The sequence below is a fragment of the Podarcis muralis genome, chromosome 3, assembly GCF_964188315.1.
Source record: "Podarcis muralis chromosome 3, rPodMur119.hap1.1, whole genome shotgun sequence".
Lineage (NCBI taxonomy): Eukaryota > Metazoa > Chordata > Lepidosauria > Squamata > Lacertidae > Podarcis > Podarcis muralis.
Genome location: NC_135657.1, coordinates 113,605,476 through 113,620,799, shown reverse-complemented (window position 1 = coordinate 113,620,799; position 15,324 = coordinate 113,605,476). Strand labels below are relative to the sequence as shown.

The window sequence follows — 15,324 nt, the reverse complement described above, 5'->3', positions numbered from 1 at the left end:
TCTTGGGATTTGGAGTTCCCCCGGTCGCTCAGAGCAAGGCGAAGTACATGGCGAAGGGACTACAATTCCCATGAAGCCCTGCGGCGCCAGAGCAAGAGAGCGTGCGTGTGTGTGAGGAAAAGCAAACGGACCTTCTTGGGAGGTGGAGTTCCCCGGTCGCTCAGAGCAAGGCGAAGTACATGGCGAAGGGACTACAATTCCCATGAAGCCCTGCGGCGCCAGAGAAAGAGAGCGAGTGTCTGTGAGGTAAAAGCAAACGGACCCTGGTCGAGAGAGGCAAGGCCAACTTTTTGAGGGGAGTTTGGTGTCGCTTGACCCGCCCGCGGAGCTCGGAAAGGCAGCTGGGGAGGACGGTAAGTGCCTCCAGGGAAAGGATAGGTCCCTCTTTTCCACACACCGCCATTGCTTTCCCTGGTGCTGGTTTCACTTCGAGAGGCAGACGCAGCCTGTGGCTGAGGCGGTTTGCAAAGCATGCTTTTGTGTGTGTGTGTTGTGTGTCGGTCAGTTTTGGGGAATTAATTCCCCCCCCCCCACAATAATATTTATTATTTTTCATACATAAACATAACAAACAAAAAAAGAGTTAACAACAGTAAAAGAAAAAGAATAAAACGAAAAGAAAAAGAAAAAAGAATATAAAATATGAAATACATCAAATCACCACATAAACTAAAACATAATTACCGTAATTAAAATCCATCTTCATAAACATTACTTGACTTCCTCTAGTCTCTTCCATCTGAATTTCTTAGTGATTATATATAGCAGTTTCCAATATCATTATCTCATAAAACCATATCACAGTCATAATCATATTTCCTAACTTTTCTTATCGTACATTTTCTTATTTATTTAATCTTTCCCCCCCCAATAATATTTATTATTTTTCATACATAAACATAACAAAAAAACCTCTTTTTTTCTTTTACAATAGTAAAAGAAAAACAGAAAACGAAAAGAAAAAAGGAAAAAAAGATAAAAGAAGGTAAATGAGAAAAAGAAAAAGAATATAAAGAAAAAAAGAATATAAACAGTTTTGGGGAATTAATAAAGGAACCTGTTATGTACTGAAGTTCTCACCCTGGGCCAGCAGGGGGATTCTGTAGATAGTTTTCTCTCAGGTCCACATATTTAAATAAGGAATTGAAAGTGACGTTCAGTGATTGGATAGTTAAGAAAGTTGTTACTGTTGCATTGTAGTTGAGCTCTATATAATAAGCAGGTTGGCTGAACCCTTCAGTTCAGTTCTGTTCTTACCTGTAAATAAACACGTGCTGTCTGAAGAATCGCTGTGTCGTCTGATATGTTCACCCACAACTTAACAGAACCAGTTTGTCCTTTGCTGGCCAGGCGAAGTTTAGGTTTATTCCATTTACACTTCCCTTTATACTTAAGAGAATTGTAGTGTTGGAAGGGGTCCCTAAGGGCCATCTAGTCCAGCCCCTTGCAAATGCAGGAATCTTTTGCCCACAGCTGTCCCCAGGGGGGTCTCGAACCAACAGACCTTTGGGTTTGTGGGAGTGGGAGGGGTATTGGTTCGTTTCGGGTTTTTGTTCTCGTTTTTTATTACGTATTTTGTGCTTCTACAGTCATACCTCTGGTTACAGACGCTTCGAGTTGTGCGATTTCGGATTGCGCACCGCACTGAACCCGGAAGTACCAGAACGAGTTACTTCCGGGTTTTGGCGCATGTGCAGAAGCACTAAATTGTGCTTTGCGCATGCGCCATAGCTGTCAACGTTTCCCTTTTTTTAAGGGAAATTCCCTTATTCCGAATAGGATTCCTCACAAGAAAAGGGAAAAGTTGACAGCTATGGCATGCGTAGAAGCGCCGAATCGCAACCCTCGATTGTGCACACGCGGCGCTGCGGGTTGCGAACGCTGCGGGTCGCGAATGTGCTTCCTGCACGGATCATGTTCACAACCCGAGTGTCCACTGCATTCTGTTTTGCTATGCGATGAATGGCGGTATATAAATGTGATAAATAAAAAATAGCAGCCAGACACAGTGACCTGCACCACACGTACACACCCCGGGTCTTCCGACTAAACAATAACTTTCTGACAGTAAGAGCTGTTCAACCGCGGTGTGGATTCCCTCAGAAGGTAGTGGGTTCTCCTTCCTTGGAGTTTTTAAAGCAGAGGCTGGATAGCCATCTGTCACGGATGCTTTAGTTGAGATTCCTGCATGGCTGGATGACACTCGGGGTCTCTTGCAACTCTATGGTTCTTTGATTCCCACTGGATAAGAAGCCCTGAAAGGATTTACAACCAAAGTCAAAACAAAACCAAACCCACGGACAATAAAAAAATCACAAACATTTTAAAATGCAGGTTTAAAAGTACATTACCGTACCCAGTGGGGACGCTGGTGGCGCTGTGGGTTAAATCACAGAGCCTAGGATTTGCCGATCAGAGGGTCAGCAGGTTGAATCCCCGCAACGGGGTGAGCTCCCGTTGCTCGGTCCCTGCTCCTGCCAACCTAGCAGTTCGAAAGCACGTCAAAGTGCAAGTAGATAAATAGGTACCGCTTCAGCGGGAAGGTAAACAGCATTTCCGTGCGCTGTTCTGGTTCGCCAGAAGCGGCTTAGTCATGCTGGCCACATGACCCAGAAGCTGTATGCCGGCTCCCTCGGCCAGTAAAGCGAGATGAGCGCCGCAACCCCAGAGTCGGCCACGACTGGACCTAATGGTCAGGGGTCCCTTTACCTTTACCTTTACCGTACCCAGTGCCCACTGCCAGGCTATTTTATGCCCTTGGCAAGGCTATCGATTTGCACGCACACCAAAAATTGCTCACTGCAATTTTCAAAAATGAACATCTTGTAGAAATGATAAACTTCTTCAAAATAAAATATTGTCAGAAATTTATAAGCTAATCTGTATAAAACTGTGCCCCTCAAAGGAGGTTTGCGCCTTAGGTGGCTGTCTGGTTGGCCTAATGATAGCCCTGACCATATGTGGCAATAAAAGGGAGTGAAAGAGCACAAGCAGTAAAATGCTCCCCTGCCCTCAAACAGCACGATTTCAACTCCCTGGCAGCAACTTCTCAAACAGATTTACTACAACTCCTATCCTTGCAAAATCTTTTCCAACCTGGCCAAAGGTTAATTGAACGATCCAGATCTCCTCCCATGCTAGGAACATGTGATAGAATAGTAAAAGTTGAGTCCTGGAATACATTCTCTTCAGTGGCACAGCCACCTTCAGCTGCACCTTGGATTAAGGAAGAAAGATCTCACTGGATCAAACTGACCACTGTCCTTGGACAGCAGTTTGGGAACCAAGAAAGGAAACCCTGTTTTCTAGGCTCTGCCAACAGGCTTGTAAAATCAGGAAAACAAAGGCAAACTTCCCAAATACAGCACACAGTTATATCTCAGTTTTCTGCCTTCTGAAATCTGAATCTTTATATTGAAGAATGTCTCTGTGTGTGTGTTGTGAATAACTAGGGGTGATGGCATTGTGAAGAAAAGCTGTAGGTTGGTAGGAAAAATCCTTTATCTGTTGTAGAAGCTTTATGGTGCATTTACACGCATGCTTACTCCTACGTAAGCCCTCCTGAGTTTAATGCAACTTACTCCCACGTAAGTGTATATATTTCCAACCTGAATTATCTTCTTGTTATGAGGCTGCTGTAAATTCAGCTATGGAATTCAATACCATAAGATGTAGTGAAGCGTGTTTTAGAAATTTAATAAATAAGTACAACTCTAAAACAGTTTCCCCCCTTTGTTTCCAGCAGAGATCATGGCCTTGAAAGAAATTTCTAGCAATAAATGCTTTGGTGGTTTTCAGAAAGTGTTTGAGCATGACAGGTAAATGTTTTATTCATGTAATTTTTTTTAAAAGGATATTTTGCAACCCTGGGGTTAGGGTTGTATTCGGCTAAGTCCTACTTAGTTGAGTAGACCCACTGAAATGAATGAACCTAAGTTAGTCATGTCCATTAACTTGAATTGACCTATTCTTGAGTGGGAATAACACTGAATAGCACCTTTATGCTGCAGGCCTATACCCACAGGGCAATATAAATAAAAATACTAAATAAAAACGCTAGTGCGAGGATTAGCACTAGTGCAAGGGGTTTTTCCCCCTCTCCTGCACCTGCCCTGTGCCATAGCAGAAGCCTTTGGGTGCAACCTACCCACTATCTATAACCCATGTGCTTGGGGCTGGACAACAGCTAATTACTAAACAAATGCATGTTCATTTTTGCCCCTTCCTGATTTTTTTGGCAGACAGCAATTTTGCATATAGCAGTTCTGTTGATATTTAGGCTTTGGTGTCATACCAAAGTACTGAGAAAACATCTTTTTGTTCTTCAATGTTAATTACGTTTTTAGTAGCTTAACCATCACTACATCTTCCTTGCTTTTTCAGTGAAAGTCCAGTTGTCCATTGCAGGAGTGGGAAAGCTGTCTCCCTCCAGATGCTGTTGAGCTCCAGCTCCCATCAGCCCCAATCAGCATGGTCAGTGGGCAGGGATGCTGGGAGCTGTAGTCCAATATCTGGAGGGCCACAGATTAGCCACCCCCACCCCACTGTATTCCACTCTGTCCCTTTAGTCTCTATTCTCAGTCCCTCGTGTGTCTCCTTTTGCATTCTTGGATGCTCAGGTAGACCCTCTTTGATAATCTGCATCATCTCCCTTCTTGTGGCAGCTCCAATTGTCTGCTGCCTCTACTTGCCTTGACTGAATTAGTTGCACTGATTTCCATGGGGGAACAAAAACACTCTTAAGTAGTTAAATAAAGCATGCGGCTTGAGTATTACCCTCTGGCAACTCTGATTGGAAGTTGCAGTTTCTTATAAGCGACATTATTTTTGTCGAGTTTCGTTAGTCCATGTTAACTGCATTTTGTTGTCAACAGCGTTGAGCTGAAATGCAAAATGAAGTTTGGGGTTTATCTGCCACCCAAAGCAGAAACTGAAAAATGCCCTGTATTGTACTGGCTCTCAGGTGAGTAATCTGAAGTGGCCCTTGAAAAAGATACTGCCAGAGGTGGTTAAAATTAATTCAATCATGTTGTAGGTGTGATTTCAGTAGGCTTCTTCTGATAGTTATTTCAGAGATTCATATACTACTTTTCATCAAAAAAATTATCACAAAGTGGTTTCCAGGAAGAGATCAAACAACAAATAAAATAATAAAATATATTTAAAAGAAATGAAAACATAAATTCCACGAAACAGCGCAGCGTCAAAACTCCATAGATTACAGCAAGCTAAATGGGCCCACCATAAGTCTGAAGCCTGGGGAAACAAAAGTGTCTTGAGGTAGTGACAGAAGCTTACCAAAAATGTTGTCTGTGCCACTAGGAAAAGGGAGTTTTCATACCAAGGGAGCCTTATATTGCATCCCTACACAGGGAGCAGCACCTGCCAGGGAGACAGCAAGAAGCCCCCCCCCCCCCACCAATCTGATAGCCCAGACAAGATTGCAAAGTGTTTTTGTAGATTATCATCTAGATCAGGTTGGTCCAACTCGCAGCCCTCAATGCCTTTTTTGGCAGCCCTCTGCACCATTTTATGCCCCCCTCCAGCCCTTGTGCCTCCTTCCCAAAGCTGAGTAAGCAAGGAAGGCTCTGGGCTTTGGGAAGGAGGTGTGAGGGCTCTGAGAGGGTGGTGGGGATTCAAACCGTCAACCTTCTGATCGGCAAGTCCACAGCTCCACCCGTATATATACACCACATAATTAACAAAGAATAGACGGTCACTCACCCATATGTGGTGGGATTGTGCATTAGAACTTATGTGTAATAAAAAAAATATTCACTGTCAACACAATGTCTTTTTTGTTTTCTTTGTCTACTGGTACAGTAATAAAAATTTAATGAAGAAAACGTTTACTAAACAACCCTGCAATTAAACAGTAATTGAATAACTTTTGCATGGTGGCAGAATTACAAGTAAATTGTAAAAAATCAGATATTTTGTCCCATCATATTCCACCGAAAGAACAGAAGAGAAATAATCAAGTGGTTTGAATATACCACTTTGCCATATGCCATTTATATATCTGAGAATCCAGATTATAAACAAACAAAGAAACAGGCTGACAGTGGCAAGTTATGGCCCTTTATGGAAGGAAATTCTGAAAATTAAAGGGGAGAAGCTGTCATTAATTGGTTGTATAACAGCAATTAAAACTATTGTTGTTCCTAGGTTTACTTATCTTTTCCAGTTCTTCCTAGGGGAGACATTTAGCTAGGGGAACAGCTAAATGAGTGGCAAAAATGTTTGGAATCTTTCTGAATTAAAAAACCTGGAACAACAACAAAAGGCCCTGTTATATAAACATCTATCACTGGGAGGATGGGGGAATTCGTTTTTTGAAGTTATCCTTTGAGGCTAATCAGTTTAGACACTTAGACCCAACAATATCATTGGATATAAAGCAATGGTTCAAAGTGGAAAGTGCATCCTCTTACTTTTGGGCTGAAACACGCTCACTTGGATAGCTTCTGAGCCAGAAGCCTATTGGCAGTGCTCGTGCCATTACAATGCTCTTCTGTCTTTTCAGGATTAACGTGCACGGAACAAAATTTCATAACGAAAGCAGGTTTCCATCAAGCTGCAGCTGAACAAGGCCTGGTTGTGGTTGCCCCAGATACCAGCCCACGTAAGTGGTAGGCCAATGAACATCAAATTAATTGCTTTTAATTATTGCTGTTACGTAGCTGTGTGTATTACTAGTAAGTTAAGCCAAACTTTGTATACAGTGGTACCTCAGGTTACATACACTTCAGGTTATATATGCTTCAGGTTACAGACTCCGCTAACCCAGAAATATTACCTCGGGTTAAGAACTTTGCTTCAGGATGAGAACAGAAATCGCGTGGCAGCAGCGGGAGGGCCCCATTAGCTAAAGTGGTGCTTCAGGTTAAGAACAGTTTCAGGTTAAGAACAGACTTCCAGAATGAATTAAGTACGTACGTAACCAGAGGTACCACTGTACAAACCTAGAATCTTGTCCATTTGTATCAATAATAATAATAATAATAATAATAATAGTCCTTTATTGTCACTACATCACCTGTGTGCAGTGAAATTAAACGACTCCCCCACACTCAATCTTGTTTGCGCTCTGTGTGCTTGTCGGAAGTCAATTACAGTGGTACCTCGGGTTACATATGCTTCAAGTTACAGGCGCTTCAGGTTACAGACTGCTAACCCAGAAATAGTACCTCGGGTTAAGAACTTTGCTTCAGGATGAGAACAGAAATTGTGCTCCGGCAGCGCAGCGGTAATGGGAGGTCCCATTAGCTAAAGTGGTGCTTCAGGTTAAGAACAGTTTCAGGTTAAGAACGGACCTCCAGAACGAATTAAGTTCTTAACTTGAATTGCCACTGTACACCACTATTTTTTCCAACTCAGCAGTCCAACAGCCCATGGATAAAAACTGTTCTTTAACCTGTTGGTGCGGCTGACTATACTTCTGTATCTCCTGCCTGAAGGTAGGAGATTAAAGAAGTGCTGGCCAGGGTGTGAGTTGTCCCTAAGAATTTTCCTCGCTCCCCTGAGGCAGCGGTCTCCCGCGATGTCATCTAGCAAACTCCAAGGACAGCCTATGATGTCATGTGTTGTATTCGCCACCCTCTGTAGGGACTTCCTGTCCGTGGCTGTCAAACCAGCATACTACACTGATATACAGTATGAAAGGACACTTTCTATTGTGGCCCGGTAGAAGGAGATCATCAATTTTTGTTTAAAATTGTTCTTTCGCAAGACCCTGAGAAAATGGAGTCTCTGTTCGGCCTTCCTAACCAACAGACGTTTTCCTGTGCAGTTCCAGTAGTTGCCAGATCAGCACAGATACAGTATTGATAAGCAGATTTTCCTGTAAATGCATCTTCCTCCTGGGTGGTGGGGTGTGGAACAGCACGCACTTAAGATGTGCCTTTTACTTCCCCACAATTGGCTAGACAGTTGCATGCGCTTTTAGCTCTTCATCTAGTAAAGTCCATCCAAGTGTGCAAAGTTTTCCTCGTTACCAGGTAGACTATTCTGCCTGGCAACCCTTTGCCAAGCAAAGAGAGGCTTGCACATAAAGCCCCTTGAACATAAAGGAAAAGTGCCACTCCTCTGCTGTGAATGGTGATTATCAGCGTAGAATTTCTTTCCATGGTAGGTGGATGCAATATTAAAGGAGAAGATGAGAGCTGGGATTTTGGCACTGGAGCTGGTTTTTACGTGGATGCCACTGAAGATCCATGGAAAACGAATTATCGCATGTACTCTTACATAAAGGATGAGGTGACTTTTGGCTTGGTTAATGTGCCTGTGTACAATTCTCTGTAAATATAAAGGTAAAGGGGTAAAGAGACCCCTGACCATTAGGTCCAGTCGTGGCCGACTCTGGGGTTGCGGCGCTCATCTCGCTTTATTGGCCAAGGGAGCCGGCGTACAGCTTCCGGGTCATGTGGCCAGCATGACTAAGCCACTTCTGGCGAACCAGAGCAGCGCATGGAAACGCCGTTTACCTTCCCGCCGGAGCGGTACCTATTTATCTACTTGCACTTTGACATGCTTTCAAACTGCTAGGTGGGCAGGAGCTGGGACCGAACAATGGGAGCTCACCCCATCACGGGGATTTGAACTGCCGACCTTCTGACTGGCAAGTCCTAGGCTCTGTGGTTTAACCCACAGCGCCGCCCGCGTCCCTCTGATGTAAATATAGAATGGGATATAATACAAGGTGTGGGTTCCCCAACTTTTTCTCCCCATGCTTCTACTGTAAGTCTGATGGACACAGAGAAAAATCTGACACCCAACTGTGTCTGTATTGGCAAGATCTGGCATTGGTTACCTGCACTTTATTTCTGAGAAAATAAGGCACCTGTAAATTTGTCCTGCATTTCCTCTCACGCATTTTCTCACCTGCACTCAAGCTCTGAGGGTCTAATGTTCTGCTCTGAGAAATTCTGTAATATGGTACCCTGCAATTCCTTATGAACTTTTACCATCCTCCCTAACTTTGCCCAACATCACCAAAGGCAAGCGAAAGGCCTGGTGTCTCTTTAAGTATGCAGGCAATAGCACTGCATCTTTAAACTTGCTCTGCCTTCATATACTTGCAAGGACCCCTGAAACTGTTATAGTAAAATCCCCCCAAAGTTGAGTAGGTTACTGATAGTTTCCCTGTTTCTTTGTAGCCAATATATCCCACAGAAAGCTTATTGGGCAGTATGTGTGCTGCTGTTTGATAAAGTGTTGGACAAAGGCAAGAGTCATTGATTTCTAGAGATGGACCCTAGTTGTATTTTATTTTTATCCTGTGTAGGTCAAAATGTTAATATACTCACATCTATTTCCTTCCCATTGATGTCTTCCAGTTACCTAATCTGATAAATGCCAATTTCCCAGTTGACTCTGGGAGGATTTCTATTTCCGGCCATTCAATGGGGGGTCATGGTGCTCTAATCCTCGCTCTGAAGAATCCCGGAAAATACAAAGTAAGATTCTGATTTTTTTAATGTATATCGAATAAAGTAAAGGAATTAGATAATGATGCAAAGAGAGATAACGTTAAGAAAATTTACCCTGAAAAAGTAAGAGATGCACTCACCTTTATCAGTGCGGTTTTTAAATCAGTGGTCAAATTCAGTGCAGTTTTGAAAGGTTCAGTGCACCATCTTGATTCAAAATGCTGTCTGATTGTATCCAAACATAGACAAAACCCTGCTCCTTGATATCAGGAGCATGCTATTTTAAGCTATTTTAAGAGATGTCCAAATACATATCAAACAACTTTCCAAAATACAGTGGTACCTCAGTTTTCAAACGTAATCTGTTCAAAAACTGAGGCGCAAAGGGCAGTCTGCAATTTAAGTGGGGGAAATTGGGGGGGAACTCAGCAAAAGCTGTTCAATTTCCGAAAAGTGTTTGAAAATGGAAGCAAATAATTCCACGTTTGTCTTCCGAGTTGCTCGAAAACCGAGGTATCACTGTATAAAGTAGATTGGCATTCTGGATGTTTACAATTAATAGGCGGTGTAAATTGAAGTATGGCACAATCCTATGAAGATATATTGATAAATGGGGACACAAATAAAGTAAATAAAATTATGTTCTGTATGTACATGTCTGTACACCAGGACAGGATGGGTTTGCACTGTCCTTTCCCACACATGACAAAAGGTGAAAATAAACAGCTGTTTTCTAGAACCATGCTGTTTTCTACAACTTTACAAATGCAGTTTTTAAAAATTGAGAGTTGCTGGGGGAAATCTAGATTCAGATATTAACACAGTCGCTTTGTTTTCCTTGAATCTTCCATTTCTGACTAGTCTGTTTCAGCCTTTGCACCAATCTGCAACCCAATTCAGTGCCCGTGGGGGAAGAAAGCTTTTAGTGGATACCTGGGGTCGGATGTAACCAAATGGGAGGTACGTACTGGAAATATCAGCATGGTGTAGAATAACCACAGAAGCGCCATCAAACTGCTTCATCAATATAGATTTTTAAAAAAAGGCAAGGCAGGTTGGTGCAGTCTTGAAAAGGGGTATAAAATTACACACTCATGGGAAAAAGAAAGTGCACCCTCTTCGGATTCTGTGGTTTTACATATCAGGACATATTAACGATAGTCCGTTCCTTAGCAGGTCTTAAAATTAGGTAAACATCATGATTTATTTAACATGGTGCGGCTTGCATGCATGATTCGAGCATGTCGTACGGCACGCGCAAGTGAGGTGAGCACATTGAGTGGCATGTGTGCATGGTCGCCATGGGATTTTGAGGGGGCCTGGCCCCCTCCTTAGATATGGGGGGGCCTTAGCCCCCCAACTCCCCCTGGACAGCGTCCTTGTTGGCATTGCTTACTCCTGTACATTTCATTCTTGTGTTTGTAACACTGTAAAGCCTTCTGAAGTGCAGGAGGAATGGTGGTTCTTGGCAGAAATGTTTCCAGCATTCTCCCGTGTTGGAGTTGAAAAATAAGAAAATGGGGTAGCTCATAAAGAACAAGCAGGCCAGAATTGTGTTCCTTTCCTTGGCTACTCCCAATCTCTGCTCCAGAACATTTTCCAAGACAGGCTAGGAAATAGTGGCAGAGTTAAGTTTTCACGGGGAAGGGCAAACGGGCTCCTGAACACATTCACTCTACAGCAAATCTGCCTCTTTGGCTGCTGCTGTTACGCTTAAAAGTCCACTTTCTTGCTCACATTGATGTCATTGTTACCAAGGAATGTCCGAAACTCCACCCATCCGCATAAATCATTTTATCTGCTGTTTACTTTCTATTTGTTATGTCCACTGCAAAATAAATCTGTGTGTAATATGAATACTGAATACAGGTAGGTAGCCGTGTTGGTACCTTAGAGACCAGCTAAGTTAGTTATTGGTATGAGCTCATACCACTAACTAACTTAGTTGGTCTCTAAGGTGCTACTGGAAGGATTTTATTATTTATTTTATTTTATATTATTTATTTTATTTTGTTATGAATACTTAATGTGAGCCTGGTGAGCGTTGCATTTGAATTTGGAATTGACTGTAAATTGGATAGGAATTGTGATTCTTTCTGTTGGTCATTGTTTTTCCAGTATTGTGAGATCTTGTGCTTATCCACATTTACCTTTTGCCCTGCTGTTTTCAGGCACAGGCTCATGCTTTAAAGCTGCATGTCCAAGCACTGCCCCCCCCCCTTGGTTTCTGTGCGAAAACCCACTCCTTAAAACTGAAGTGCAATGAACGGCAATTTGAATTTTCTGTGGATTGCCCTTTGCTCTGCTTTCGCTTTGAAGAGCGGTTTTTGCAGGGAAAGCTCTGAAGCCTACAGAGAGCAATCAGACACAGAGCTTTAAAGTGCAGATTACGCCTGGAAAGTGTGGAGGAAAGGTCAATATGGATAACCTCTTGTCTGGATGCTGCCATTTTTAGAAGTGAATGTATCTATATCCGTTGCAGGCTTACGATGCTACACATATTGTGAAATCCTACAAAGGCCCCTCTTTGGACATTCTGATTGATCAAGGCAAAGACGACCAGTTCCTTACAGCAGGGCAATTGCTGCCTGATAATTTCATTGCTGCCGGCACAGAGCGCAAAATCCCAGTGGTGTTAAGAATGCAGCAGGTAATGTCCTAAATGTTTTGTGTCTTGTGTTAAATTTTCAGTAGTAAAGGTCGATGATGCTTCTTTTTGCCTCCTGAGGCAGCATTAATATCATTTTCAGGTTTATTTAGATATTGCCTGATCCCCTCTCTCATTCACTCACACACATCCCAAAAAGCCCCACTACACCAATTTAAAGAACAGTACATTCATCCTTTTAAAGAATTAAAAATAAATTGGCAAAACAACCCAAAACACTTTCAAACAAATAAAGAGCAAACAGTAAACAAACAAACAAATGCTACTTGTTAATTCCGGACGGCTTGACAAAATAAAAACAGCTTTTCCTCATGGAAGAGGATCCATGAACAGTAGTTAAAAAGGCCCCCATCAGAACCTGCAGGGAACCTGCATAGGCCTTGTGTAATAGAAACATTTTCAGCAGGCATTTACTAGTTGGCTAAGAAGGTGCCTGCTGAATCTCTCTTGAGTGGGTGTTCATAGGTAAAAAAAGGTAAAGGACCCCTGGACAGTTAAGTCCAGTCAAAGGCGACTATGGGGTTACGGCGCTCATCTAACTTTCAGGCAGAGGAAGCCAGCGTTTGTCCACAGACAGCTTCCAGGTCATGTGGCCAGCACAGTGGGACACCGTGACAGAAACCAGAGAGCAAGGAAATGCCGTTTACCTTTCCGCCACAGCAGTACCTATTTATCTACATGCACTGGTGTGCTTTCGAGCTGCTAGGTTGGCAGGAGCAGGGACAGAGCAATGGGAGCTCAGCCTTTCAAGCGGATTCGAACCTCTGGCCTTTTGATCAGCAAGCCCAAGAGGCTCAGCGGTTTAGGCCACAGCGCCACCCACTCCCTTCTGGGTGTTCATAGGACTGGGTTGATGGCATTAAAGGCTCAATTTCTCGTTGTCCTCCAACGAGCCTCACCAGCTTGGGAAATGGATAACAATGCTCCTGACAGAGCAGAGGTACAAGGTTTCAGCCAGTCCCTGAGGTACCCTGGACCTAAGCTGCTCAGGGCTTTGTAAATTAATACAAGAACCTTGAACCTGCCATGATCCCATTTCTGAAACCCCGGAGAGCTGCTGCCAGCCATTGTAAATGGGTCAGTGATGGAACTCAGGATAAGGCAGCTTCCTGAGTTCCTGTGTTCTGCTCTGCATGCAGAAGGTACCAGTTTCAATCCCCGGCTTCTCCAGGTAGGGTTGGGAACCTTCCCTTATCTGAAGCCCTGGAGAGCCACAGCCAGCCATTACTGAACAGGATGAACCCTTTTTCTTGAATTGTGGGCGCTGTGGGTTAAACCACTGAGCCTAGGACTTGCTGATCAGAAGGTCGGCGGTTCAAATCCCTGCAACGGGGTGAGCTCCCATTGCTTGGTCCCTGCTCCTGCCAACCTAGCAGTTCGAAAGCACATCAAAGTGCAAGTAGATAAATAGGTAAGGTAAACGGCGTTTCCGTACGCTGCTCTGGCTCGCCAGAAGTGGCTTAGTCATGCTGGCCACATGACCCGGAAGCTGTATGCCAGCTCCCTCGGCCAATAAAGCGAGATGAGCGCACAACCCCAGAGTCGGTCACGACTGGACCTAACGGTCAGGGGTCCCTTTACCTTAACGTACCAAAGGATTGCAGTACTGTGCAATATGTACACTTATATCCCTCTGTCGGTCTACAAGGGCACATTCTTAAGTTGTTCTGGCAAGTTTCCTTTAAAGGTAGATGATACCTTCCTCTGTCAACAGAGAGATAGATGATGGTTAGATAATTTATTACACTGAATCTGTACGCTGAACCCAAGCCAAATTTTCCAGCTACTTTGTTCTTGAGTACTGCTGCCTCTGAATAGCGCTGTAAAAAACAGTGGTTTTGAGGACATGTTGGCTACAGATTTGACCATTTGATTTCTTTTTCCCCTTCCCAGGGCTATGACCACAGTTACTACTTTATAGCAACATTCATTAACGACCATATCAGGCACCACGCAAAATACCTTAATGCTTGACTTGAGTATCTCCTGACAGTACAAAACAATTGGAAGATAATCAGTGGAAATTAACAACGAAAAAGTATGTGAATAATCAGTGTATTGAAATGAAGTCCTGATTTTATGCCTCAGAATAAACACTTGGAATATGCCTTGTCTGATGTGAATTAATTTAATCACGTTTGAGACTATCACTGTAAAGCTACCATTCTAAGCTGAAAGCATTTCTAGTTATATTATAGATACACTGCTTTATCCAAACTATAGGACTGGCAAACATCTTCCTGTTTGTGTGGGGCTTGCTCATGGTTGTGTGTGTCAACGCAAGCCTGCTTGTAACGGGGGAAAGGATATTTTGAAAGTGTTATTTTGGATCCTGCATTCAAAACTAGAATTTAGGCTGCCTGGTAGAACACACAGAATCATACCCGCCCCCCGCCCCCCGTTTTTTAGCTTGAAAAGTATGTGAGAGGCTGAGTGAATACAGTAGTGAGGAACAGGGGTGCATTTACCTCTACCCCCCCCCCAATTCTACCCTCCCTTTCTCCCCACTGCCGTTTCAAATATGTGGTTGCCCCCACAGCAGTAATGTCTTCATCCTGGGCTGCGTATACATGATGTCTTATCATAGTCATCCTACAATAAGTAACCTTCAGTATACCCACTGACAGCACACAAACAACTATGCCCTGGCACAGTAAGAGTGCTGGGGAAGCCTTGTAAGGGTGGCTGTGGTTTAACATACATTTACTACAGCAATAAAACTGCTAGCACATTTGCAAAGCTAAGCAGGGTGCGGCATGTTTTCCAGCGTGTTAAGATTTGTGCATTGCAGGACGTTGGAGCAACTGACTTTCGGGATCCCTTCCAACTCTACAAATCCATAATTCTATGTAAATACATGTGAGAGAGCTGCTGGCTGCCCAAAGTTTAGTCTGCTTAAAAGTAGCTGCAAGACAACGCCATTGAACAAGAATCTGAATACATGTCACCCAGTTTTACTGTGCACCGTTCAACTTTATTCATTTTTATTTAACAACTGCCATTTTACACATGTCCTTCCGCTAAACTGGGCTGATGTCAGACACAGAATGTAAGCTTCTTAGCTCTTTTTCATTGTACTTTGAATCAGGATGTTAAAAACGTAGATATGGTGTCCCTCATTAATGATGGGAGTATGGATTCTCCTAAGGTTAAAATCATACACTGTTGCTCTGTGCGGTTCAGTTGCATTTGCAGTTTTTATGTGGTCAATGTGAACTGCAAAGC

General features: G+C 43.3%; 1 protein-coding gene across 4 annotated transcripts; it reads left to right on the top strand.

The window, feature by feature from the left end:
- Positions 1-212: 212 nt before the first annotated feature.
- On the top strand, positions 213-14,206 carry ESD (esterase D). 4 transcript variants are annotated; one of them, XM_077926501.1, is made up of 9 exons: positions 213-353; positions 3,746-3,818; positions 4,875-4,963; positions 6,527-6,625; positions 8,135-8,259; positions 9,339-9,458; positions 10,293-10,391; positions 11,914-12,081; positions 13,993-14,206. In XM_077926501.1, the coding sequence occupies exons 2-9, from the start codon at positions 3,751-3,753 to the stop codon at positions 14,071-14,073; spliced, it is 849 nt and encodes a 282-aa protein (XP_077782627.1). In that variant the 5' UTR covers positions 213-353; positions 3,746-3,750; the 3' UTR covers positions 14,074-14,206. The 4 variants fall into 4 exon arrangements, with proteins under 4 accessions (XP_077782627.1, XP_077782629.1, XP_077782630.1 ...); XM_077926503.1 differs by having other exon boundaries at positions 215-353; positions 3,743-3,818; XM_077926504.1 differs by lacking the exon at positions 4,875-4,963 and having other exon boundaries at positions 238-353.
- The last annotated feature ends 1,118 nt before the right edge of the window (positions 14,207-15,324 follow it).